Genomic DNA, 20,722 nt, shown 5'->3' with positions numbered 1-20,722 from the left:
TCATCGTGCTATCTTTCTTTCTTACGGTGTGAGTAATTTTTCAACCACAAAACGTTAAAGTATACTTTAGGACTTATTTTTGTACTTCATAATTGTTTTGGGCATACTTTGCATGGAAGGAAAATTGACGTGGTGATCTTTGTTTACATGAAAGTAGTATCGTGCTAGCTCGTAGGGGGTAGGGCTTTCCTTAATGTCATGCAAACGAGCAGCATTATGTGCCCGCCCTGCACCCAGAGTAGCTGAGATGGAAAACTTTGAGGGCGATTTTCTCCCTTTTCTGTTTTAAGAAGTATACACTTTCAAAAGGCCACACATTCTTCAAATATTGTCAGATCTCCACATGGAAGGCATCATTGGAAAGCTTAGAAACTGTACTTTCTGAATCTGTCAATAACTCAAAATGCCCCCGGGCCGACATGTATCCCTGGATTCTGTGATCTGCCACATATGGTTTCCCTTTCGGGCGCTCTCATTTTCTGTTAGAATTTGGTAAAGAAAAATAATAAATATATTATTTACCAGCTTAAGGTCGGTCTGTATCGTGAAATACCGTGACCTCAGCCCAGAGGCCTCGGTCAGTATTTTCAAGACCTCGGTCACGGTATTTCACAATACAGACCGACCTTAAGCTGGTAAATTATATATTATATATATTCCATTCAGCTGAATGGAATATATCTGATATACCACTCAACACCAGCCAATATTATTAAAATATGTCACTCGGCTCCGCAACGTATTTCGTATGAAAAATGCGAGTTTTTCAACACGAGAAGATAAACTTCATATCTTCAAGCCAACCTGTAAATTTCTTTTTATTATACAGACACACTCACAACCAAAAAGTACCCAAATTTATCAAAACAATTCATCGATTTCCTCACGACTGACACCGAGATGTGTGTCACGTTTTGGGTTCTCCATGTCCCAGATGTAGCTCGTATGAAAAATACGAGCGGCGTATTTCCCAATAAAACACTCGTGTCTGTATAATATATCAAAATGAAAATTTCTGTCAAAAACTGTCTGTAATTTCATGCTACAATAATTACACCCATACTATAAATAACATATCCGATTGATGACTAAAGCTGATAGGATATTTACCTGGTCAATAACACTGATTGCATCTCTGATGTTGATTTTCTGGTACGCCTCCCATAGCTCGCTTTTATGGTACACAGATTTGCGCATCAACAGTTTACTCAGATAGTTTTTGTCAAACTGTTCCCATCTGCAAAATAGTGCAAACAAGGTCAAATTCTGTTAGTATTTGTGTTATTCATCCAGCATTTAAAGCATCAGGATTTTTTTAGCATAAACTTTATTTAATATACAGCACTGTGCAAAAGTCCTAGGCACCCTATTTTTTTTTTCATACAAACTTTGTTGTTATCGATTTCTAGTTTATGACTTCTACATTATCGAGTCGGTACAAAAACATTTTTGAGTCCAAGCGTTCGTTTTCCAGCACAAAATTAAATGTTACAGAAAAGAAAAGTTTATAATGTTATATAAGCAGCATGTTATATAAGAGACCACTTTTCAGATTAAAAAAAGAAAGCATCACGAAGGCTATTAATTAATTAATTAATTTGCTGTAAAATTAAGAAGCGAGTGTGAAAGTCAAAAGTGTCCAGAAGAACTGTGGCTGGTTCTATAAGATGCTCAATAAAATCTACAGCTCATTTCTTTATAAAACTGCACTCGTTGTACCCGAGACTACTATATTTTTTTAAAGCAAAAGGTCGTCTCACACCTATATTGACTTTGTTTCATTTATTATGGCTTACTGCTTATAGTATTCTTAATGCTGAAACATTTCATTTCATTATTTTTTTCAGCCATTTTCAGTCAACAGCATTTCTTTACACGTGCCTAAGACTTTTGAACAGTATATTAAATGTATGTCTTCTTGTGCTGAAAAAAGGAACAGAAATCTCAAAACTTGAATATAACAGAAGTCTAAGTGACCCTGATGAGCCAAAAATGTAGAAGCAAAACTCACATTTTCGTAAAACACTGATGAATTCCTAAGTCTTGGGTATTACACATGAAAACTATAAATCCTTCAGAAAAATAATCAGCAACCAGAATGGTTTTAACTCTAGCAGGGTTCTCCACGAGGGGTTTTAGAGGTGCGGGCCGCCCCCCTTTCTGTGATTCCCGCCCCCGTTTAATTTTTGCCGCCCCTTTACAAAAGGAAGAGACGTCCCTTTGTTTTCTTTGTGACAGATAGCCTTTCTCTGTTGGAGTACCGACAACGCGACAACACCTGAGTGTGAAACTCATTTACCAGCAATTAGTTTAGTCAGTCTGACGATTATAGTCTAAGAAAAGCGTTTCACACTTCGGCGTTTTTGACACATTGTTCTTGCGCCGGGAGATAACACGCCTTTATAATAACGTGTGAATCGACACCAAGTTCGAGATAACTGATTGTTATTGTCGGCAGAGAAATAAAGGATAAAAACAAAAAGTTCAAAGTTGGTGCGGCAAGCGTGATATTGCCTATAAAACCGTGAGGATATAACCTGGCTGTCAGTGTTACTGTAGCTCTTGAAGTGCGTACACTCTGTCGAAATGTCTCTCGAGCGATTCGGTTTTACGCGTAAGTGTTCCACTGTCGACATCGAAAACATCGATCCAAAACGGCGCAAGATCTCTGGTCAGGCTACTACTAGCGACGCCACAAGCGAAGTTCCTAAGCTGAGTGACAACAAGAAGCATCGTAGATCCGGATGGTATCCACAGTGGAGTGAAAAGTACAAATGTACTTTTCACAGTGTAGCAGTGTAAATATAGCCATAGAGCAGTGTAAATATAGCCATGGAGCAGTGTAAATATAGTTAAAACTACATCTTTTCAATGTACTTTACTCTCTAAAAAAATATATTTTTTCCAGTGGTGCCTGCAATTACATTTCCATTTCAAACAATGTCAGCTTTTGTGGAGCAGTGTGAATATAGTTAATACAAAAACTTTTCTGTACTTTTCTGTTCTTTTTTTGTAGTTTGCTAAATAAAAAAATATTTTTTCCAGTTCCATTTCAATGTGTCTGAATATGATGTGTAAGTGTGTAATGTTTGATGTATGATGTGTTTTGTACCAGTCCAATTGATTCCTCTATTCTAAATGATTACTATTTGAGAGTATTTTATGCAAATAGCATATGTAAATTTATGCAAATTTGTTTCAAGGTCATCCGATTGACCCCCACCCCCCTATATTTTCAATCCGTGGAGAACCCTGTCTAGTGCTCCATGTTAACATTAGAGAATGTATTAGAACATTAGATAAAAGTACGTAAGAGCAGCTTCGGTAAAACGATCTCCCAGGTCTGTCTCATCATAAGACTTGTTAAGAAGTGTAACGGTTGTAGATTTGAAATGCGGATTACACGGTCAATTACTGTATTTTTCTACACTACCGTTCAAAAGTTTGGGGTCACTTTGAAATGTCCTTATTTTTGAAAGAAAAGCACTGTTCTTTTCAATGAAGATCACTTTAAACTAATCAGAAATCCACTCTATACATTGCTAATGTGGTAAATGACTATTCTAGCTGCAAATGTCTGGTTTTTGGTGCAATATCTCCATAGGTGTATAGAGGCCCATTTCCAGCAACTCTCACTCCAGTGTTCTAATGGTACAATGTGTTTGCTCATTGCCTCAGAAGGCTAATGGATGATTAGAAAACCCTTGTACAATCATGTTAGCACAGCTGAAAACAGTTGAGCTTTTTAGAGAAGCTATAAAACTGACCTCCCTTTGAGCAGATTGAGTTTCTGGAGCATCACATTTGTGGGGTCGATTAAATGCTCAAAATGGCCAGAAAAATGTCTTGACTATATTTTCTATTCATTTTACAACTTATGGTGGTAAATAAAAGTGTGACTTTTCATGGAAAACACAACATTGTCTGGGTGACCCCAAACTTTTGAACGGTAGTGTATATTTCTACCAAATGTGGCTCAAACATTACTAAATATATTACAAACTCATTCAAGACTATTCATAAGCCAGTTACAGTTCAATTACTATTTTATTTAAAAAGCACTGACTTGTCCCTCCAGTGATGATAACCATTCAGACCAGCAATGTCTTCCACTGCAGCCAGAATGTGGTCAAAGGCCTAAAAGAGAGATGAAGATTGACAGACAGAAAATGGCAGTAATTAGAGCGCGTGTCATAGCCTGCGCATCTGCCCCAACTGACATTTCATTGTTACTCCATATTGGTTTAAATCAAGCAAAGTCGTAGCCATTCATGGGCGTAAGTCCAAGAGAACACAATACGCCTTGTTCTCTGGGTCAGAAGGATTGAATTTTGTCTTCGCTGTGAGGTAATGAGAAACCAAAGTTGCAGGAACTGCAGGTTGAAAAGTTCGCGATTGGGAGAATGCATGTACACTGTAAAACATTTCAGCCTTGGTTAGTTGTGTCCGCTTACTTTTTCTCTTTAACTCAATGAGCTCTGAAAAGTGTTTTAATTTGAACTAATCTGTGCAAGTTTTCAAAGGTTAGACTTGAATAACTTGACTAATTGAGATTTTTTTCTGTCTCATTTCATACCCGTGGTCAACTATGGACCCTTTTCACGTGACGTCACGACAAACGCGGCCGCCATTTTGGACGTGTACTACCAGTAGTTTACCACAGCCAACATAGGCAAGGTTTATCATTTTATCAGATCCCAACGGAGAAGATGGATAGCGGCCATTAACAGATTGGCAGCCCTCGGCATACCAACGCTTGTGTAGTGACCACTTTGTTGGAGGTAAGACGAATAAAATTAGCCAGAAAAGGCATTACATTGCTGTTAACATTCTGTGGCGGCGAGTGTGTAACCAAATAGGCTAAAATAACCCATTGTAACCTCTTTGTTCTTCTGTAGTAGCTATTGTTGACTAGCTAATGTCAACAAGCAGCTGGTATGTTACTGTAGCAATGTTTACGTTCAGTCATTTGGATGACTGTTAAAACCTTTCAGTCTCAAGTTTTTCCTTTACTGGATTTACTAGTTTACTGTAATTATGATCCGGCAGCTATTTACACCGGATCCAGTATAAATAGCTGCCGGAACCAACGTCCGAGGTTCCAGAGCGCGCTCCGGCTTGCTCTCCCTCAAATTAAGCAGCGCGCGCCGGCTTGTTCCCGGAGTGCTCCGGCCGAGGTTCCCCTCAAATTAAGCAGCGCGCGCCGGCTTGCTCCCGGAGCACACTCCGGCCGAGGTTCCGGAGCACACTCCAGCCGAGGTTGCCCTCAAATTAAGCAGCGTGCTCCGGCTTGCTCCCGGAGCACACTCCGGCCGAGGTTCCGGAGCACACTCCGGCCGAGGTTGCCCTCAAATTAAGCAGCGCGCGCCGGCTTGCTCCCGGAGCACACTCCGGCCGAGGTTCCGGAGCACACTCCGGCCGAGGTTGCCCTCAAATTAAGCAGCGTGCTCCGGCTTGCTCCGGAGCAAGCTGGAGCGCACTCCGTAACCTCGGCCGGAGCACTCCTGGAGCAAGCCGGAGTGCACTCCGGAACCTCGGCCGGAGCACTCCTGGAGCAAGCCGGAGCGCGCTCCGGAACCTCGGATGTTGGCGTGTATGTGTATGGCGATGGGTTTTTAATGACATAGGTATACAGATCATGTGGGCTGAAGTCAGGTAAAGACGAGGGCTTCGTGTACTTCCGTACGTCAGTGAACAATCCTGGTGGAAGCAGGTAAACGTCGTTCTCTAAGCCTGCTAACCTCAATTTTTGCAAATACCTCTCCCTCTGCTCGCCCTGTAAATGCCCTACGTCGCTGGATAGTGAAGGTGTTTTCTGTATCTCGCTCCTTTTTCTTTTATGTTTTTCGTTTGTCGCCTTCCTCGCATTCAAACGGATTCGAGCCGAAGTCCACTTCATGTCCAAAATGGCGGTCGCGTTTACGAAGGTCACGTGACTGAAAAGGGTCTATACAGCAGTTGTGTGCGTAGCACGCACCATGTTATACGGTTCTGAATGTTGGGCACTCCGAAGAGATGACCAAAAACGGCTTGAGCGTAATGAAAGAGCCATGCTTTTATGGATGTGCAATGTCAGAAGAGGAACACGAATGAGCACGTCTTCTCTTCGGCGGATGCTGAACCTCCGTCGCCTTGACACTGTCCTCAGATGCAATCGTCTCCGCTGGTTTGGACACGTCCAACGCAGTAATTCTTGGATCAACAGATGTACTACCTTAGAAGATGAAGGAGCGAACAACCGTGGCAGACCTCGAAAAAGCTGGAAAGAATCATCCGTGCTGACTTGAAGCTATGGAATATCGCAGAGGAGGCAACTCAAGACCGTGCTGAATGGAGAGCTCTGCTGAAGACTGCTAGTCATACACACGTCTGACGTGTCAACTGACTCAAAACGGATAGCAAGAGTGAGAGCGAGTGAGTTTTCTGAGTTGAAACAAAGATAATCATTAAATTGAGTTAACTTGCATTTTCAAGGCAGCAGGTGAACTTGCATTTCCAAGTTAAACCAATTTGAAATGTTTTTCAGTGTATATGCTTTCGTTCTTCTCAACAGTTAGCTGTCATACGGTGTAGCAGAACTGGCTAATGGGTGAAAATAGGCAATTTTGAGCGTAATCTGGTGGAGAATAAGGGTGGCATGGCGGTGCAGTGGTTAGCACTGTCGCCTCACAGCAAGAAGGTTCTGGGTTCTAACTTCATGGTCGACTAGGGGCCTTTCTGTGTAGAGTTTGCATGTTTTACCCGTGCCTGTGTGGGTTTCCTTGTCTTTGTGTGGTGACCTGCCCAAGGCGTACCCCTCCCCCACCCCTCACCCAAAGTCAACTGGGATTGGTTCCAGCTTCCCCCGTGACCCTGACAGGTAAGCGGTATAGATAATGGATGGATGTGTAGAGGATAGAGGACAAGATAAAAATAATCAAATAGCTTCAGGACACATGCTAGCATCTTAGCTTTGACATTTGAAAATCTTTCTGGATCTAATAAAAATACTGATGGGCGCTATCTTTTTTGTCATGCAGTGATGCTCAATCTATGTTTAGCTGTGTTTTCAGCATGCTCAGCAGGTTTCTCTAAGCCTGCACACAGGAGGCTGTGTGACATTCAGAGTGTGGAGGACGGAGGGCCAGTGGAGTGCTGAAACTCCCCTCACCGTTTCCGACACAGACAGGCACCAGAGCGAGATGCGGCTTCCTTCTCACGCTATGCATGTGTTTGTGTGCATGGGTTTGGAGCTCGAGGCACAGCACACTGACCAAAACGAGCTCTTATGATTAATTCATTGGTCTGAGACAGTAAGATCAGTATCAGCACTATGCTGCGGTCAGGCACAAATTTCCACAGCAAAGTCAAAACTACTGGGATACAGAAATAAATAAATAAAGAAAGAAAGAACAGGAAAGGAAAAAAGGAGAAAGAAAGAAAGAAAGAAAGAAAGAAAGAAAGAAAGAAAGAAAGAAAGAAAGAAAGAAAGAACAAGAAAGAAAGAAAGAAAGAAAGAAAGAAAGAAAGAAAGAAAGAAAGAAAGAAAGAACAGGAAAGGAAAAAAGGAGAAAGAAAGAAAGAAAGAAAGAAAGAAAGAAAGAAAGAAAGAAAGAAAGAAAAGGGAAAAAGAAAGAAAGAAAAGGAAAAAAGAAAAAGAAAGAAAGAAAGAAAGAAAGAAAGAAAGAAAGAAAGAAAGAAAGAAAGAAAAGGAAAAAAGGAGAAATAAAGAAAGGACAAGAAAGAAAGAAAGAAAGAAAGAAAGAAAGAAAGAAAGAGGACAAGAAAGAAAGAAAGAAAGAAAGAAAGAGGACAAGAAAGAAAGAAAGAAAGAAAGAAAGAAAGAAAGAAAGAAAGAAAGAAAGAAAGAAAGAAAGAAAGAAAAGGAAAAAAGGAGAAAGAAAGAAAGAAAGAAAGAAAGAAAGAAAGAAAGAAAGAAAGAAAGAAAGAAAGAATAGGAAAGGAAAAAAGAAGGAAAAAAGAAAGAAAGGGAAAAAAGGAGGAAAGAAAGAAAGAAAGAAAGAAAGGACAAGAAAGAAAGAAAGAAAGAAAGAAAGAAAGAAAGAAAGAAAGACGGACAGACAAACAAACAGCAGTCTAACATGCAGTGACTCACACGCTCGTGAATCTCTTCATTAATGGTAGGTTTTCTGTTCGTGCTGCGAGGAACCTTGAGCCATTTCACCAGCGGTTTGATGGTCAGACCCTGTGTGATGGACGGGAAACAGCAACGAGAGAAACAGCAGTCAGACAATGAATCCTGCCATTTTCAGTCACGACAGAATCTGAAATATATACTGTACATGTTTTAGCTTCATGCGGTTTTTATTCAAACTTCCGTAATCCCTGCTCGTGCTCTGGTAGTTTCAGTGAAACAGAGTAAACAATTCTTAGTAAACAAGTAACACTCGACCTAGGAATTTTTTGGCTGTGTTACGTTAAACGCACAAGCGGTTCTTTGGAATGAAAGCAATACTTAGCAAACACAAACAGATAATTTTCGTCAACAATTTGTCAGTACATATAAGAAGTTGTACACATGAAATAAACTAACGATAGCACTAATTATATTACCGTCCTCCCACAGTCACAACACAGGAAGACGTGCAATGAACAGTTCAGGGTTACATCACGCGCAGCGCTGTATATTAAAGAAAAAAAAATGCACCAGATACCCAAAACCACCTTAACGAAAAATATAGTCCATATCCCGATGTATTCAACAAGAGTCCACAGTTCATAAATCCAGGAAACAGCAGGCCAATGTATTCCTGTGCACGTCGGGCAGCAACGGAAAAAATATAATCCACAATTCAGGAAAAAGTAAAAAAAAAAAAAGATAGCCAGCTAAGGTATACCCAGCCAAAAATATATAAACTCCACATCTGTTTGGGATGGAAAGTTCCCTCGCGTCCACTCGCTGTAGATGCGCGGATTCTTGTTCCGATAGTCCATTACGGACGAGTTTAATAAATTCTAACTTCCCAATTGCAAAAGACTATTAAGACTTTTAGATTGAGTAGAAGCTGTAGCGTTCAAGACTCACGCCACACATCCCAGTCTCACGCACTTGCTCATGTATGGACCGCGCCCCCCTCAGACCCCCTTTACGCGCCTATCTAAAAAAGGTAGGGTGCGCGGTGATAGGTGTAATGACGGCTGCGTCGTTTGTGCAATAAACCCCCACATCCATACCACTGTAATGATAATTTGTACAGTAGAATAAACATTAACAGGAACATAAGCACATATAAATACCTTTACCAACATACATAGTATTATATATACAGTGGTGCTTGAAAGTTTGTGGACCCTTTAGAATTTCCTATATTTCTGCATCAATATGACCCAAAACGTCATCAGATTTTCACACAAGTCCTAAAAGTAGATAAAGAGAACCCAGTTAAACAAATGAGACAAAAATATTATACTCGGTCATTTATTTACTGAGGAAAATGATCCAATATTACATATCTGTGAGTGGCAAAAGTATGTGAACCTCTAGGATTAGCAGTTAATTTGAAAGTAAAATTAGAGTCAGGTGTTTTCAATCAATGGGATGACAATCGGGTGTGAGTGGGCACCCTGTTTTATTTAAAGAACAGGGATCTAGCAAAAGTGTGATCTTCATAACACGTTTGTGGAAGTGTATCATGGCACGAACAAAGGAGATTTCTGAGGAGCTCAGAAAAAGCGTTGTTGATGCTCATCAGGCTGGAAAAGGTTACAAAACTATCTCTAAAGAGTTTGGACTCCACCAATCCACAGTCACACAGATTGTGTACAAATGGTGGAAATTCAAGACCATCGTTACCCTCCCCAGGAGTGGTCGACCAACAAAGATCACTCCAAGAGCAAGGCATGTAATAGTCGGCGAGGTCACAAAGGACCCCAGGGTAACTTTGAAGCAACTGAAGGCCTCTCCCACATTGGCCAATGTTAAATGTTCATGAGTCCACCATCAGGAGAACACTGAACAACAATGGTGTGCATGGCAGGGTTGGAAGGAGAAAGCCACTGCTCTCCAAAAAGAACATTGCTGCTCTTCTGCAGTTTGCTAAAGATCACGTGGACAAGCCAGAAGGCTATTGGAAAAATGCTTTGTGGACAGATGAGACCAAAATAGAACTTTTTGGCTTAAATGAAAAACGTTATATTTGGAGAAAGGAAAACACTGCATTCCAGCATAAGAACCTTATCCCATCTGTGAAACATGATGGTGGTAGTATCGTGGTTTGGGCCTGTTTTGCTGCATCTGGGCCGGCACGGCTTGCCATCATCGATGGAACAATGAATTCTGAATTATACCAGCGAATTCTAAAGGAAAATGTCAGGACATCTGTCCATGAACTGAATATCAAGAGAAGGTGGGTCATGCAGCAAGACAACGACCCTAAGCACACAAGTCGTTCTACCAAAGAATGGTTAAAGAAGAATAAAGTTAATGTTTTGGAATGGCCAAGTCAAAGTCCTGACCTTAATCCAATCGAAATGTTGTGGAAGGACCTGAAGCGAGCAGTTCATGTGAGCAAACCCACCAACATTCCAGAGTTGAAGCTGTTCTGTACGGAGGAACGGGCTAAAATTCCTCCAAGCCGGTGTGCAGCACTGATCAACTGGGGTCACACCAGATACTGACAGCAAAGGTTCACATACTTTTGCCCCTCCAGATATGTAAAATTGGATCATTTTCCTCAATAAATAAATGACCAAGTATAATATTTTTGTCTCATTTGTTTAACTGGGTTCTCTTGATCTACTTTTAGGACTTGTGTGAAAATCTGATCATGTTTTAGGTTATATTTATGCAGAAATATAGAAAATTCTAAAGGATTCACAAACTTTCAAGCACCACTGTAACTCTTAACTCTTTTTTTTTTCCCCACTTAGGCCCCTATTTCTCTGGTATCTTATCTAGTATCAACTTTTTTGCTTGAACAATTTACCACGAAACTGAAAATGTCAAATGACCGCACAATCTACACAATCAGCATCATGGTGGTATGATGAAGCTGTGAGATGAGTAACTCTTCCCACTCTCAAGCTGGTTATTTTCCTATAACAGCATGTCTTGAAGTGCTTTATTCCTTTTACACCACAGTCATTTGCCAGCAATTATATTTGTAATTTAATTTAAGAATGAACAACGCATTGTACCTACCTTTTATCCATTTATAATAACCATTTCATGTTGCATAACAACAAACAAAACTAGTTCATGTTATCGATCACAATATAGCAATTATATAAGCAGAGTTATTTTTTCTCTCTTTCATGCAGTGAAAAAGACAAAAAACAAAACTTGTCGAATAACCTAGAAACCAGAAAGTGCAAAGTGTCCTGAAGACTTTCCCGTGGTGGAAAACTTAACACCGACTGCTCCAAAGTACTGACACTCGAGACTCCTTTTATAAATAAACCTAATACAGAAAACCTCAGTCAATGATTTCTAAAATAACACGTTTATTATTAGCCTCAGATTATATCTCATTTCATCTCATTATCTGTAGCTGCTTTATCCTGTTCTACAGGGTCACAGGCAAGCTGGAGCCTATCCCAGCTGACTACGGGCGAAAGGCGGGGTACACCCTGGACAAGTCGCCAGGTCATCACAGGGCTCCTCAGATTATATGGCGCGTCCAATTTACAATTCCCTATGAATGAGCCGTTGCTATAGAAACGATAGCGCATTAGAACAAGCACATTGATATAAACCTGTGATGTGTCGTATTTCTGGCACTTCAGTCAAAACTGCTGTAATGTAAGGGATAATGTACAGCCAACTGGTTATTATTGCAAATTATTATATGGCACAAGCTACTTCCGGTAAAATCGTGCGCTCTGATTGGTTCCCTGGTGGGCAGTATTACCCCATCAGGCCCATGGGCGATTACGGACTTTCTTTCCAAGGTGCTGGCTTTCAATGTTGCAAAATACAAACAGAAACAAAAAGACAAAAAAAATTGGAAATCCATTTTGTTGTAAAGTGAACCAATGCAGATTATATTTTTATCTTTCTCAGAAATTTGTCATGTCTTACTCGAGTGGAGAAATAAATTCAGCTTTGAAACCGCTAGCCGTTTATTCTGCCTGAGTAACGTTACAAATATGACATGACTGAAAGCAGCGTCACGCCTTATTACAGTGACCGTCTATTTTAATCTTAGAAAGAAAGAAAAGCCATATAATAAACTCCTTATTAACCTCGTTTGCTCAGTCTTTACAGGAAAATATCAGACAGAGGTCTTTTTTGTACGGACTGTCAAGCCTTCAGTCCGATATTTTCCTGTAAAGACCTCACACTCAGTTAATAAGTCGTTAATAAATCCAGACAGGATGATGCAGGACCCAGATGCGAAGCAAAATCACCCTGAAGGGGTTTATTTCGTGATACTGTCTGGCTCAGTGTATATTATCCTACTTTTACACAACTAATTACTCGAGAAATCAATAATTGGACATAAAATATTGATTTAAAAATGATTTTACTGCTTCCACTAATAACGTGGTCCGTCGTATAGGTCTGTTATACATAACAACAGTCTACTATAAAGAAATAAACCGCCGAACGCCATAACTGACCAATCAAAATCGTGTATTCAAATGAAGCGTGTAATCAGAGCTGAAAATGAATCAGTGCTTTCTGATCAATCAGAATCGAGACTTGTGATCACGGTAGTTTGTAGTTCAATACGTGCTTGATATAAATACTGGGTTGATGATGGATGGATGGATGGAGCTGTTAATCTGATATAGAGAGCGTGCACGTGACGTCACGAGGTCATGTGATATTTGTTTATCTGCCATCTTGGACGGCATGGCCGCGCATAGAACTTAGACGAACCCGTTCTAATTATCAAGTGTGTGGGAGTAGATCTTTCGAGAATGGTTATATCTTGTTCAGCGTTTGGTTGTACCAATAGACAGGGCCAAAAGGAGGGCCTGTCATTTTATAGATTCCCCGCAGACGAGGAGAGACGCGCAAAATGGGTGTCCGCTGTGCGAAGAGAAAACTGGTACCCCAGTTCTACCAGCCGAATTTGTAGTGAACACTTCATATCAGGTAGGCGTAATCTTCTAATTCAATACTCCTAGTACATCTGTTAAGTTGATTTTCGGATTGAATGATAACTGCATAGTTAGTGATTTGTGATTTTTTTTTTCAGACAAAAACATACATATTTACAACCCTGTCATTATCTGGAACTGAGTTTAGATTTCGAACATTCTTACGATAAAACGTCCTGCATAGTCTCTTTATGATAAACGTCTTAATGCCACTTACCCGTGAGGTTATCAAGTAGACATTCTTCTCCGGAACCTTCCAGAGGTATAGTTGGGATACCCATCCCGCAACAAAATATTTATAAACTTCCAGGCTCTTGTAAGCTTTGAGAGCTTTGCCAGTGTAACACGATTCACGATTAACAAGAAAATTATAAATGTCTTGGTAGGCCAGATCGGGCAAATCGCCGGCACTGCAGCTCCGAATTTAACTGAACAAGGATTGCGGCAAGTTGTACGGACCTGCAATCCCCAACCTGGAACACTTTTCCACGTAACGCTGCCTCACGTCACCTTCAAGATGCTGAACAAACTTAGACAAGTTATCGCGCGATGTAGATGGGGTATTTTCCGAATTTTCTTGGGGATTACTCTCTGGATCCATTACGCTCGCGCAAGGTAAACAATCGTGAAGCCGTCTAATATGGCAGAGTAAACACGGACGGGTCACGTGACTGCACATCCTCTATAGCAGGGGTTTTTTTTTGGGCGAGTGATAACGAAGCTGTAGTTTGACAGGTGCTAAAAAAGCTGCATGCTTCTGACTAACACTCCGAGACTGCTATAAAACTAGAAGCTTGTCATTAGCAAGAAACAGGCTGATGTCAGTGTGCTTGGGTTTTTGTTTTGTTTTCTAAATGGTGACTCATTTAAAAAAAACTTGCTCATTTTTATAATGACTCATCAGGCAAAAGGCACAAACACACAAACAGCAAATTAGAGGGAAGAATAATATACTGGCATATCAATTTTTTCACATCTGATACAGCGCTGACCAGAAGCACCTCACAAAACACACACCTACGCATAAAACGCTGTAACAAATCCCCCATTCATCATAATTTGGATCATCATACCGGTGGCAATCACAACTAATCATTACTGCATGCTGGTGCTGCAAGGAAATTGATAACACACACACACAGCTGGACCAGAAAAAAACAACATATAAATGGGTTTACACTTAAGCCTAGGTCACAACCGGACGTACGATTTTTTTGGCCGTGCGATTTTTGGCGTTTCCCAAATCGCTGCGGGTTTTTTGTTCATGGAGAAAGACGCACGTTGGCCGTAAGTTTGTCTCGCAACTAGGGCTGTGCGATATCCCCTTAATTGGCATCGACGATGTTTACAGTGCAAACATCGTGATGGACGATCATATCGTGGGGGGGTTTAATACCACATTATTAAATTTATTATTATTATTATTATTATTATTAAAAGTATTAGATACTCATCCGAGGCTTTAGCACGTTAAGAAAAAAAAGCGCTAGGTGATGTGGAATATTTGGCCTTGATAACGGATATGTGGTCCAGCTGCAACATGATGCCCTATATGTCAGCTACCGTACATTATGTGTACCGAGAGTGGGCAATGCAGTCCCAATGCCTGCAGACGAGTTTCATGCCAGAGACACATTCAGCGGACAATTTAGAAGACGCATTGCGCGAGACACTTGCCGAATGGAAAATAGAGGAGAAAAAGATCGCCTGCATAACAACGGGGCGAATATTGTCACAGCCATCAGGCAATTGAAATGGCCGTGGTTAAGTTGTTTTGGGCACAGTTTGAACCTGGCCATAACCAACTCGCTTGCGCAACAGAGGGCCAGTACAGACCGAGCGTCTGGAGTTTGCCGAGCAGTCAACCCTGCGTTTGCGCACAGCTGGCTTCGGAGAAATGAGCTGCGCAAAGCGCAGGTGGAAATGAACCTCCCCGAGCACTCACTGATCACGGTAAGATATTAATCTGCTCTAACAATGAAAGACTAGTATTCAAACTATGAGAAGAAACTACACTTAAGCTATTACTCATTGTTTATTTACACCATATCAATTGAAGATGCGTTTCGGCCTTTAGTGCGCACTTGAACACGCTAATTTTTCCAATTTATTAGTGTTTGAATTATTGCACCAGCTTTTAAAATCATGATTTAATATTGTTTTTTTTTTTTTTTTAACTGTCTCTACATTTGTCAGAATCACCTTCATTCTTCCATTTGGTTTGACATTATGGCTTAGAGTGGACCATTTTGTGTCTGAAAGTAGGCCTATTTACCAGATTAAAGTTATTTGACTTCTGCCGAAATCTGCGCTTCACTGCCGTTTGATAAGGTGAAATATTTCCCGACTGTTAATAGTGGCTATTTGTTTGAACAACATGACAAATTTTACATTAAAAGTATAGTGTAGGCTAAAAAATGAAGTCAAAATGTATTATTAGTAGCATACTGTATTTGTGTAAACACATGTTATGTTCACTAGCACGTCCCTGCACCATAGCCTACGTGAACAAGCGGTAATAGGATATTACTTTATAATGATTTATATAATTATGTATTTATAATATGTTATATTTATATATTAAACAAAACTAACTAACTAAACTAACAAAAAACTAACTTTTTAGGTTAAATAGGCCCAGATGATACCGTATATGCATGATTATGACAGGAGGGGGCGTGATATCACGATGGTGGCTCTCCATCGTGATGGATGACCACCATCGTCGATGGACGATGGCATCGTCTATCGGCACAGCCCTACTCGCAACCTGAAAAAAACGTAAGTGCCCGCAGAGTTTGTTTGACATGACAAAGAACCTCTGCGGCCGGTCTGCGGCTCGAAAATCAGCACGTCACACGCGCGGCCTCCGTGCATTTCTTCCACGTAGACCGGCCGTAAGAGCACGTACGGCCGGTTGTGACCGAGGCTATACTGAATATAACACGATACCTGAAACATGACCGTGAAGAAAACCACAACGATGGTCGTTGCAACAAAGTAATCCTTCGCCTTCACGTGCTTCTCCTCTAGCAATACCACCAGGGCAAATGCTACTGCACCTCTCAGGCCACCGTACGACATCACCACCTGGTCAATCTTTTCCAGAGGAACCAATCGAAACTTGTTCAGAATCCAGGTCTGTCCGACTACACCTGGAAGCGTATGGCGAGGCAAATTACACTGATGTTAATGACAAAATGATAAACTGAACAGTTGCTGGTGTAGCAATGCTGGAGCGTGTAAAAGTAAAACTGTTCACAATTACTGGATACCCAGAACTCTAATATCATTTTCAGAGTTACTTTTCATTGTCTTGCTCTGACTGCTACATTAATTTGCATAATTTACGACATGCCTGTAATAATCACATTCAGATAATAACTCACCCATGGCTCTGAAGACAAAGATGAATATGAGCGTACACACGATTAAGCCAGTATCCCAGGCCCATTTGGTCTTGTCCACAGCTGAAATGCCAAGGAAAATGAAGATGATGGTCTCAGCAATACTGGCCAGAGTCTTCATGGTGTACTTGACAGCAGTGCGGGACTTCTGTGATATGTTGGCCTCCACATACTTGTTGCAGCCAATGCCGCAGAAGGTCATTCTGTGGTTAGAGGAAACGCATCAGTTCATGCTGAAATAAAAATAATAACATCAGCAAATGCCATTTAGATTGTGTTTTTTCTCTCTATTAAATTGGTTAAACCTCTGCAATACACAATAGACAAGTCTGCACAGTGAGAAATCCATTTTGCAATCTGAGAAATATTATTTACAGTATAACAAATATTCAGGTACAATCACCTTATCATCATTTTGCAGACGATTCGTTCACCTTAACCAGAGCAACTAAAAACTATTATACAGTAGGCTCCATAATTATTAGTTAAAAATAAAATTCTGAAAAGATTCTTTATCCTTAATTAGTTTTATCTTCAACTAAAAATATAAATCTAATTATATAAGAAAATATAGCAGCAAGCGGCGGGCGGCACGGTGGTGTAGTGGTTAGCGCTGTCGCCTCACAGCAAGAAGGTCCTGGGTTCGAGCCCCGGGGCCGGCGAGGGCCTTTCTGTGCGGAGTTTGCATGTTCTCCCCGTGTCCGCGTGGGTTTCCTCCGGGTGCTCTGGTTTCCCCCACAGTCCAAAGACATGCAGGTTAGGTTAACTGGTGACTCTAAATTGACCGTAGGTGTGAATGTGAGTGTGAATGGTTGTCTGTGTCTATGTGTCAGCCCTGTGATGACCTGGCGACTTGTCCAGGGTGTACCCCGCCTTTCGCCCGTAGTCAGCTGGGATAGGCTCCAGCTTGCCTGCGACCCTGTAGAACAGGATAAAGCGGCTAGAGATAATGAGATGAGATGAGCAGCAAGCGGCGATGAAGGACCCGAGCACTCCGGTATACAGTACCAAATCTGGCATGAATCCAACAAACTGCCTAGGAGGAGAACGTCAAAATGTAACGTGTCAAAACGCACAAAACCAAAACTAACTCACTTCCTGATGAGTATGGCTAATACAATGTACCTTACAATTTTGTTCGTCTTGGGGCGCCCCACACACCTACCAAATTTGACACGGATAGGTCAAACTGTATACTGGGCAAAAGTCTTAATGACATGTGGGGGCGCTATGGAGTCCCCTGGACACACCCGGGGCCAAGCCTCTATCCGTGAGTAGTGGTGGCTACACAGGACTGATGTGTGTACCAAATGTCATGAGTTTTCGCCCATGGGAACCACCTCAAAAATGGCCAAATCTTGAAGAAAAAGAATAAGAATAACAATAATAAGGATAATAAATAATAAGAATCCTTAGGAAAACAATAGGGCCTTGCACCGCGGTGCAGCGCCCTCCGGTGGACACTGGAGGCTGCGCACCTCTGGTACTCGGGCCCTAAATATATAAATAAATAAAATCACAAAAATATCACAATATAATTACACCTCTAGAAGGGTTTTTTTTTTTAAATAAAGAAAATATCACTGAAGTGTTCCCATTCCTATTTTACGTTTAAGTTAATCAGTGTGCCAATAATTGTGATGTGTTTTCTAACCAATTTGGTGGGGGAAAAAAATTCTTAGAATAAAATTACTATTAGTACATATGCGTGGGGCGGCACGGTGGTGTAGTGGTTAGCGCTGTCGCCTCACAGCAAGAAGGTCCGGGTTCGAGCCCCGGGGCCGGCGAGGGCCTTTCTGTGTGGAGTTTGCATGTTCTCTCCGTGTCCGCGTGGGTTTCCTCCGGGTGCTCCGGTTTCCCCCACAGTCCAAAGACATGCAGGTTAGGTTAACTGGTGACTCTAAATTGACCGTAGGTGTGAATGTGAGTGTGAATGGTTGTCTGTGTCTATGTGTCAGCCCTGTGATGACCTGGCGACTTGTCCAGGGTGTACCCCGCCTTTCACCCGTAGTCAGCTGGGATAGGCTCCAGCTTGCCTGCGACCCTGTAGAAGGATAAAGTGGCTAGAGATAATGAGATGAGATGAGTACATATGCGTGTCACAAAAACATTTTTGTCCATAATCCATCTTTACCAAGGTTGGCAATAAATCTGGAGCTGACTGCATTCTAGACAGATAACAGCCGCAGGGCCTCTTCAGCCACACAGAGTTAAATGCCGTTCTTATCGGTACAACACCAATCTCTTGTGGAGGGGGCAGGAACGTTCATATGAGAAGCCTGAAAAGGCCTGGGGGAAGTCATGAGAAGCAGCTTCGGGACCAAAAGGTGGCCGGTTCAATTCCCTGGACTGGCTGAAGTGCCCTTGAGCAAGACACCTAACCCCCCAACTGCTCCCCAGGCTGCTCTGGGTATGTTGTATGTCGCTCTGGATAAGAGCGTCTGCTAAATACCATTAATGTAATGCATCATGCTGTACTGAGTGACTGATAAAGAGGACTGAAATCGTGACAAAGTGATAACTGACTTCAAGAACACCACTCTGGCCATGCTGCTGATTGATGTGACTGAATATGAGGTGCTTACAATACAACACTTAACCTCACTCGATGCTGATGCTTCTGTTTGGATTCTTCATCGTGTATCAGCTGATGTAATGCTGTTTAGCACTTGTACGAAATGATCGTATATTTACATCAAGAACAGCTTTACAAATGCATCAATGAGCTCGTCATCCGTGTGCTGAGTCAGAGGTGAAGTGAGAATGAGATGGAGCTTGGCACAGAAGCGCAGATCTCACATGAGATTTCCATCTTAACACCCACTCTGGTGACACAGAGTATGTAAAGTTTCCATTCATTATTCGTCTGCCAAACTGCAGGACCAAGTAAGTGTATAAACTACCATAAGGGGGCACTCGCAACATTTTCTCAGTGAACTGGGTTTCTGAATTTTACTCTTACTGGTTCTTGACTTTTCAGACACCCTGTAGTCTGTTGGACAGAGTAATTAAAAAGAAAAAAAAACTGATCAAATAAGAGTTCACAAATATTTATAATCTTTATGTTGTTTGTGGAATCCTTTAATCAAGGATGACTCCTTAAGGTCCTCTTGGATATTTAGGATTAATTGGGTTCACAGTGTAATTCTTTCATCCATAATCTCATTATGTCAGACTGACAGAAAAAGTGTTTTATGGAGTTTAGGCCAGACTCAAGGATACGGCCTAATAGATACTGGACTGGACAGAGTCAAAATATAACTTTTACTTGACAGTGTAAAAGACTGATACCGTCTCATCTCATCTCATTATCTCTAGCCGCTTTATCCTGTTCTACAGGGTCGCAGGCAAGCTGGAGCCTATCCCAGCTGACTACGGGTGAAAGGCGGGGTACGCCCTGGACAAGTCGCCAGGTCATCGCAGGGCTGACACATAGACACAGACAACTATTCACACTCACATTCACACCTACGGTCAATTTAGAGTCACCAGTTAACCTAACCTGCATGTCTTTGGACTGTGGGGGAAACCGGAGCACCCGGAGGAAACCCACGCGGACACGGGGAGAACATGCAAACTCCGCACAGAAAGGCCCTCGCCGGCCACGGGGCTCGAACCCGGACCTTCTTGCTGTGAGGCGACAGCGCTAACCACTACACTACCGTGCCGCCGACTGATACCGTAAGTAAGTATCTAAAAACAATGTGATGCATTTCCCTTTGTTACTTGATTTCGTTATGTGTGTTTTATATATATATTCACTGGATGAGCAATTGCACGCTCTGATTGGCTACGCTATGACTAGGATATCAGCTCATATACTTTGGGTAGAGAAAAACAAAATGGCGGCGCGTCTTGCTGAACCAACTGAGGACGAAATAAAAGCTGCACTCGAAAACAAAAAATCAAAAAAAAAAAAAGCAACAGAATAAAAGTCTCTTTTTTATTTTTCAAGAATTATCATTATCGCATTTTTCACAAATTGCTCCTGTCATTTTGCCGGTTTGTTTACATTCTAAGCAGAAATGATTTTGTCGGACGTTTTGCATTAAAGTTTTTATTTATCGAATTTGCAAAAAATAAAAATTAAAAAATGCTCCGTTTCTCAAAATCCAGTGGATGTGGATAGAGTAAAACAATTATTCCACTCAATCTCGTCATACGTGGCTTATAACCAAGTTGGTGCTACGCGTCTCGTCGGCTATCGGCTCATATATGACTCGATTTCGAGGAATAATTGTTAAATATATAATTATATTAACCCCTTA

At 41.4% G+C, this 20,722-nt stretch overlaps 1 protein-coding gene across 1 annotated transcript in view; it reads right to left on the bottom strand.

The window, feature by feature from the left end:
- The window catches only part of slc9a5 (solute carrier family 9 member A5), a 75,137-nt gene that overhangs the window by 21,616 nt on the left and 32,799 nt on the right, over positions 1 to 20,722 (bottom strand). Inside the window, exons 6-10 of the mRNA XM_060912076.1 lie at positions 16,437 to 16,657; positions 16,000 to 16,202; positions 8,096 to 8,185; positions 4,067 to 4,137; positions 1,111 to 1,237 (exon numbers count right to left, since the gene is read on the bottom strand). Of these exons, the coding sequence (XP_060768059.1) occupies positions 1,111 to 1,237; positions 4,067 to 4,137; positions 8,096 to 8,185; positions 16,000 to 16,202; positions 16,437 to 16,657 (712 nt within the window). The remainder of the gene's footprint in view (positions 1 to 1,110; positions 1,238 to 4,066; positions 4,138 to 8,095; positions 8,186 to 15,999; positions 16,203 to 16,436; positions 16,658 to 20,722) is intronic.

Source organism: Neoarius graeffei, chromosome 27 (assembly GCF_027579695.1).
Source record: "Neoarius graeffei isolate fNeoGra1 chromosome 27, fNeoGra1.pri, whole genome shotgun sequence".
Lineage (NCBI taxonomy): Eukaryota > Metazoa > Chordata > Actinopteri > Siluriformes > Ariidae > Neoarius > Neoarius graeffei.
This window is presented reverse-complemented; position numbering and strand designations above follow the sequence as displayed.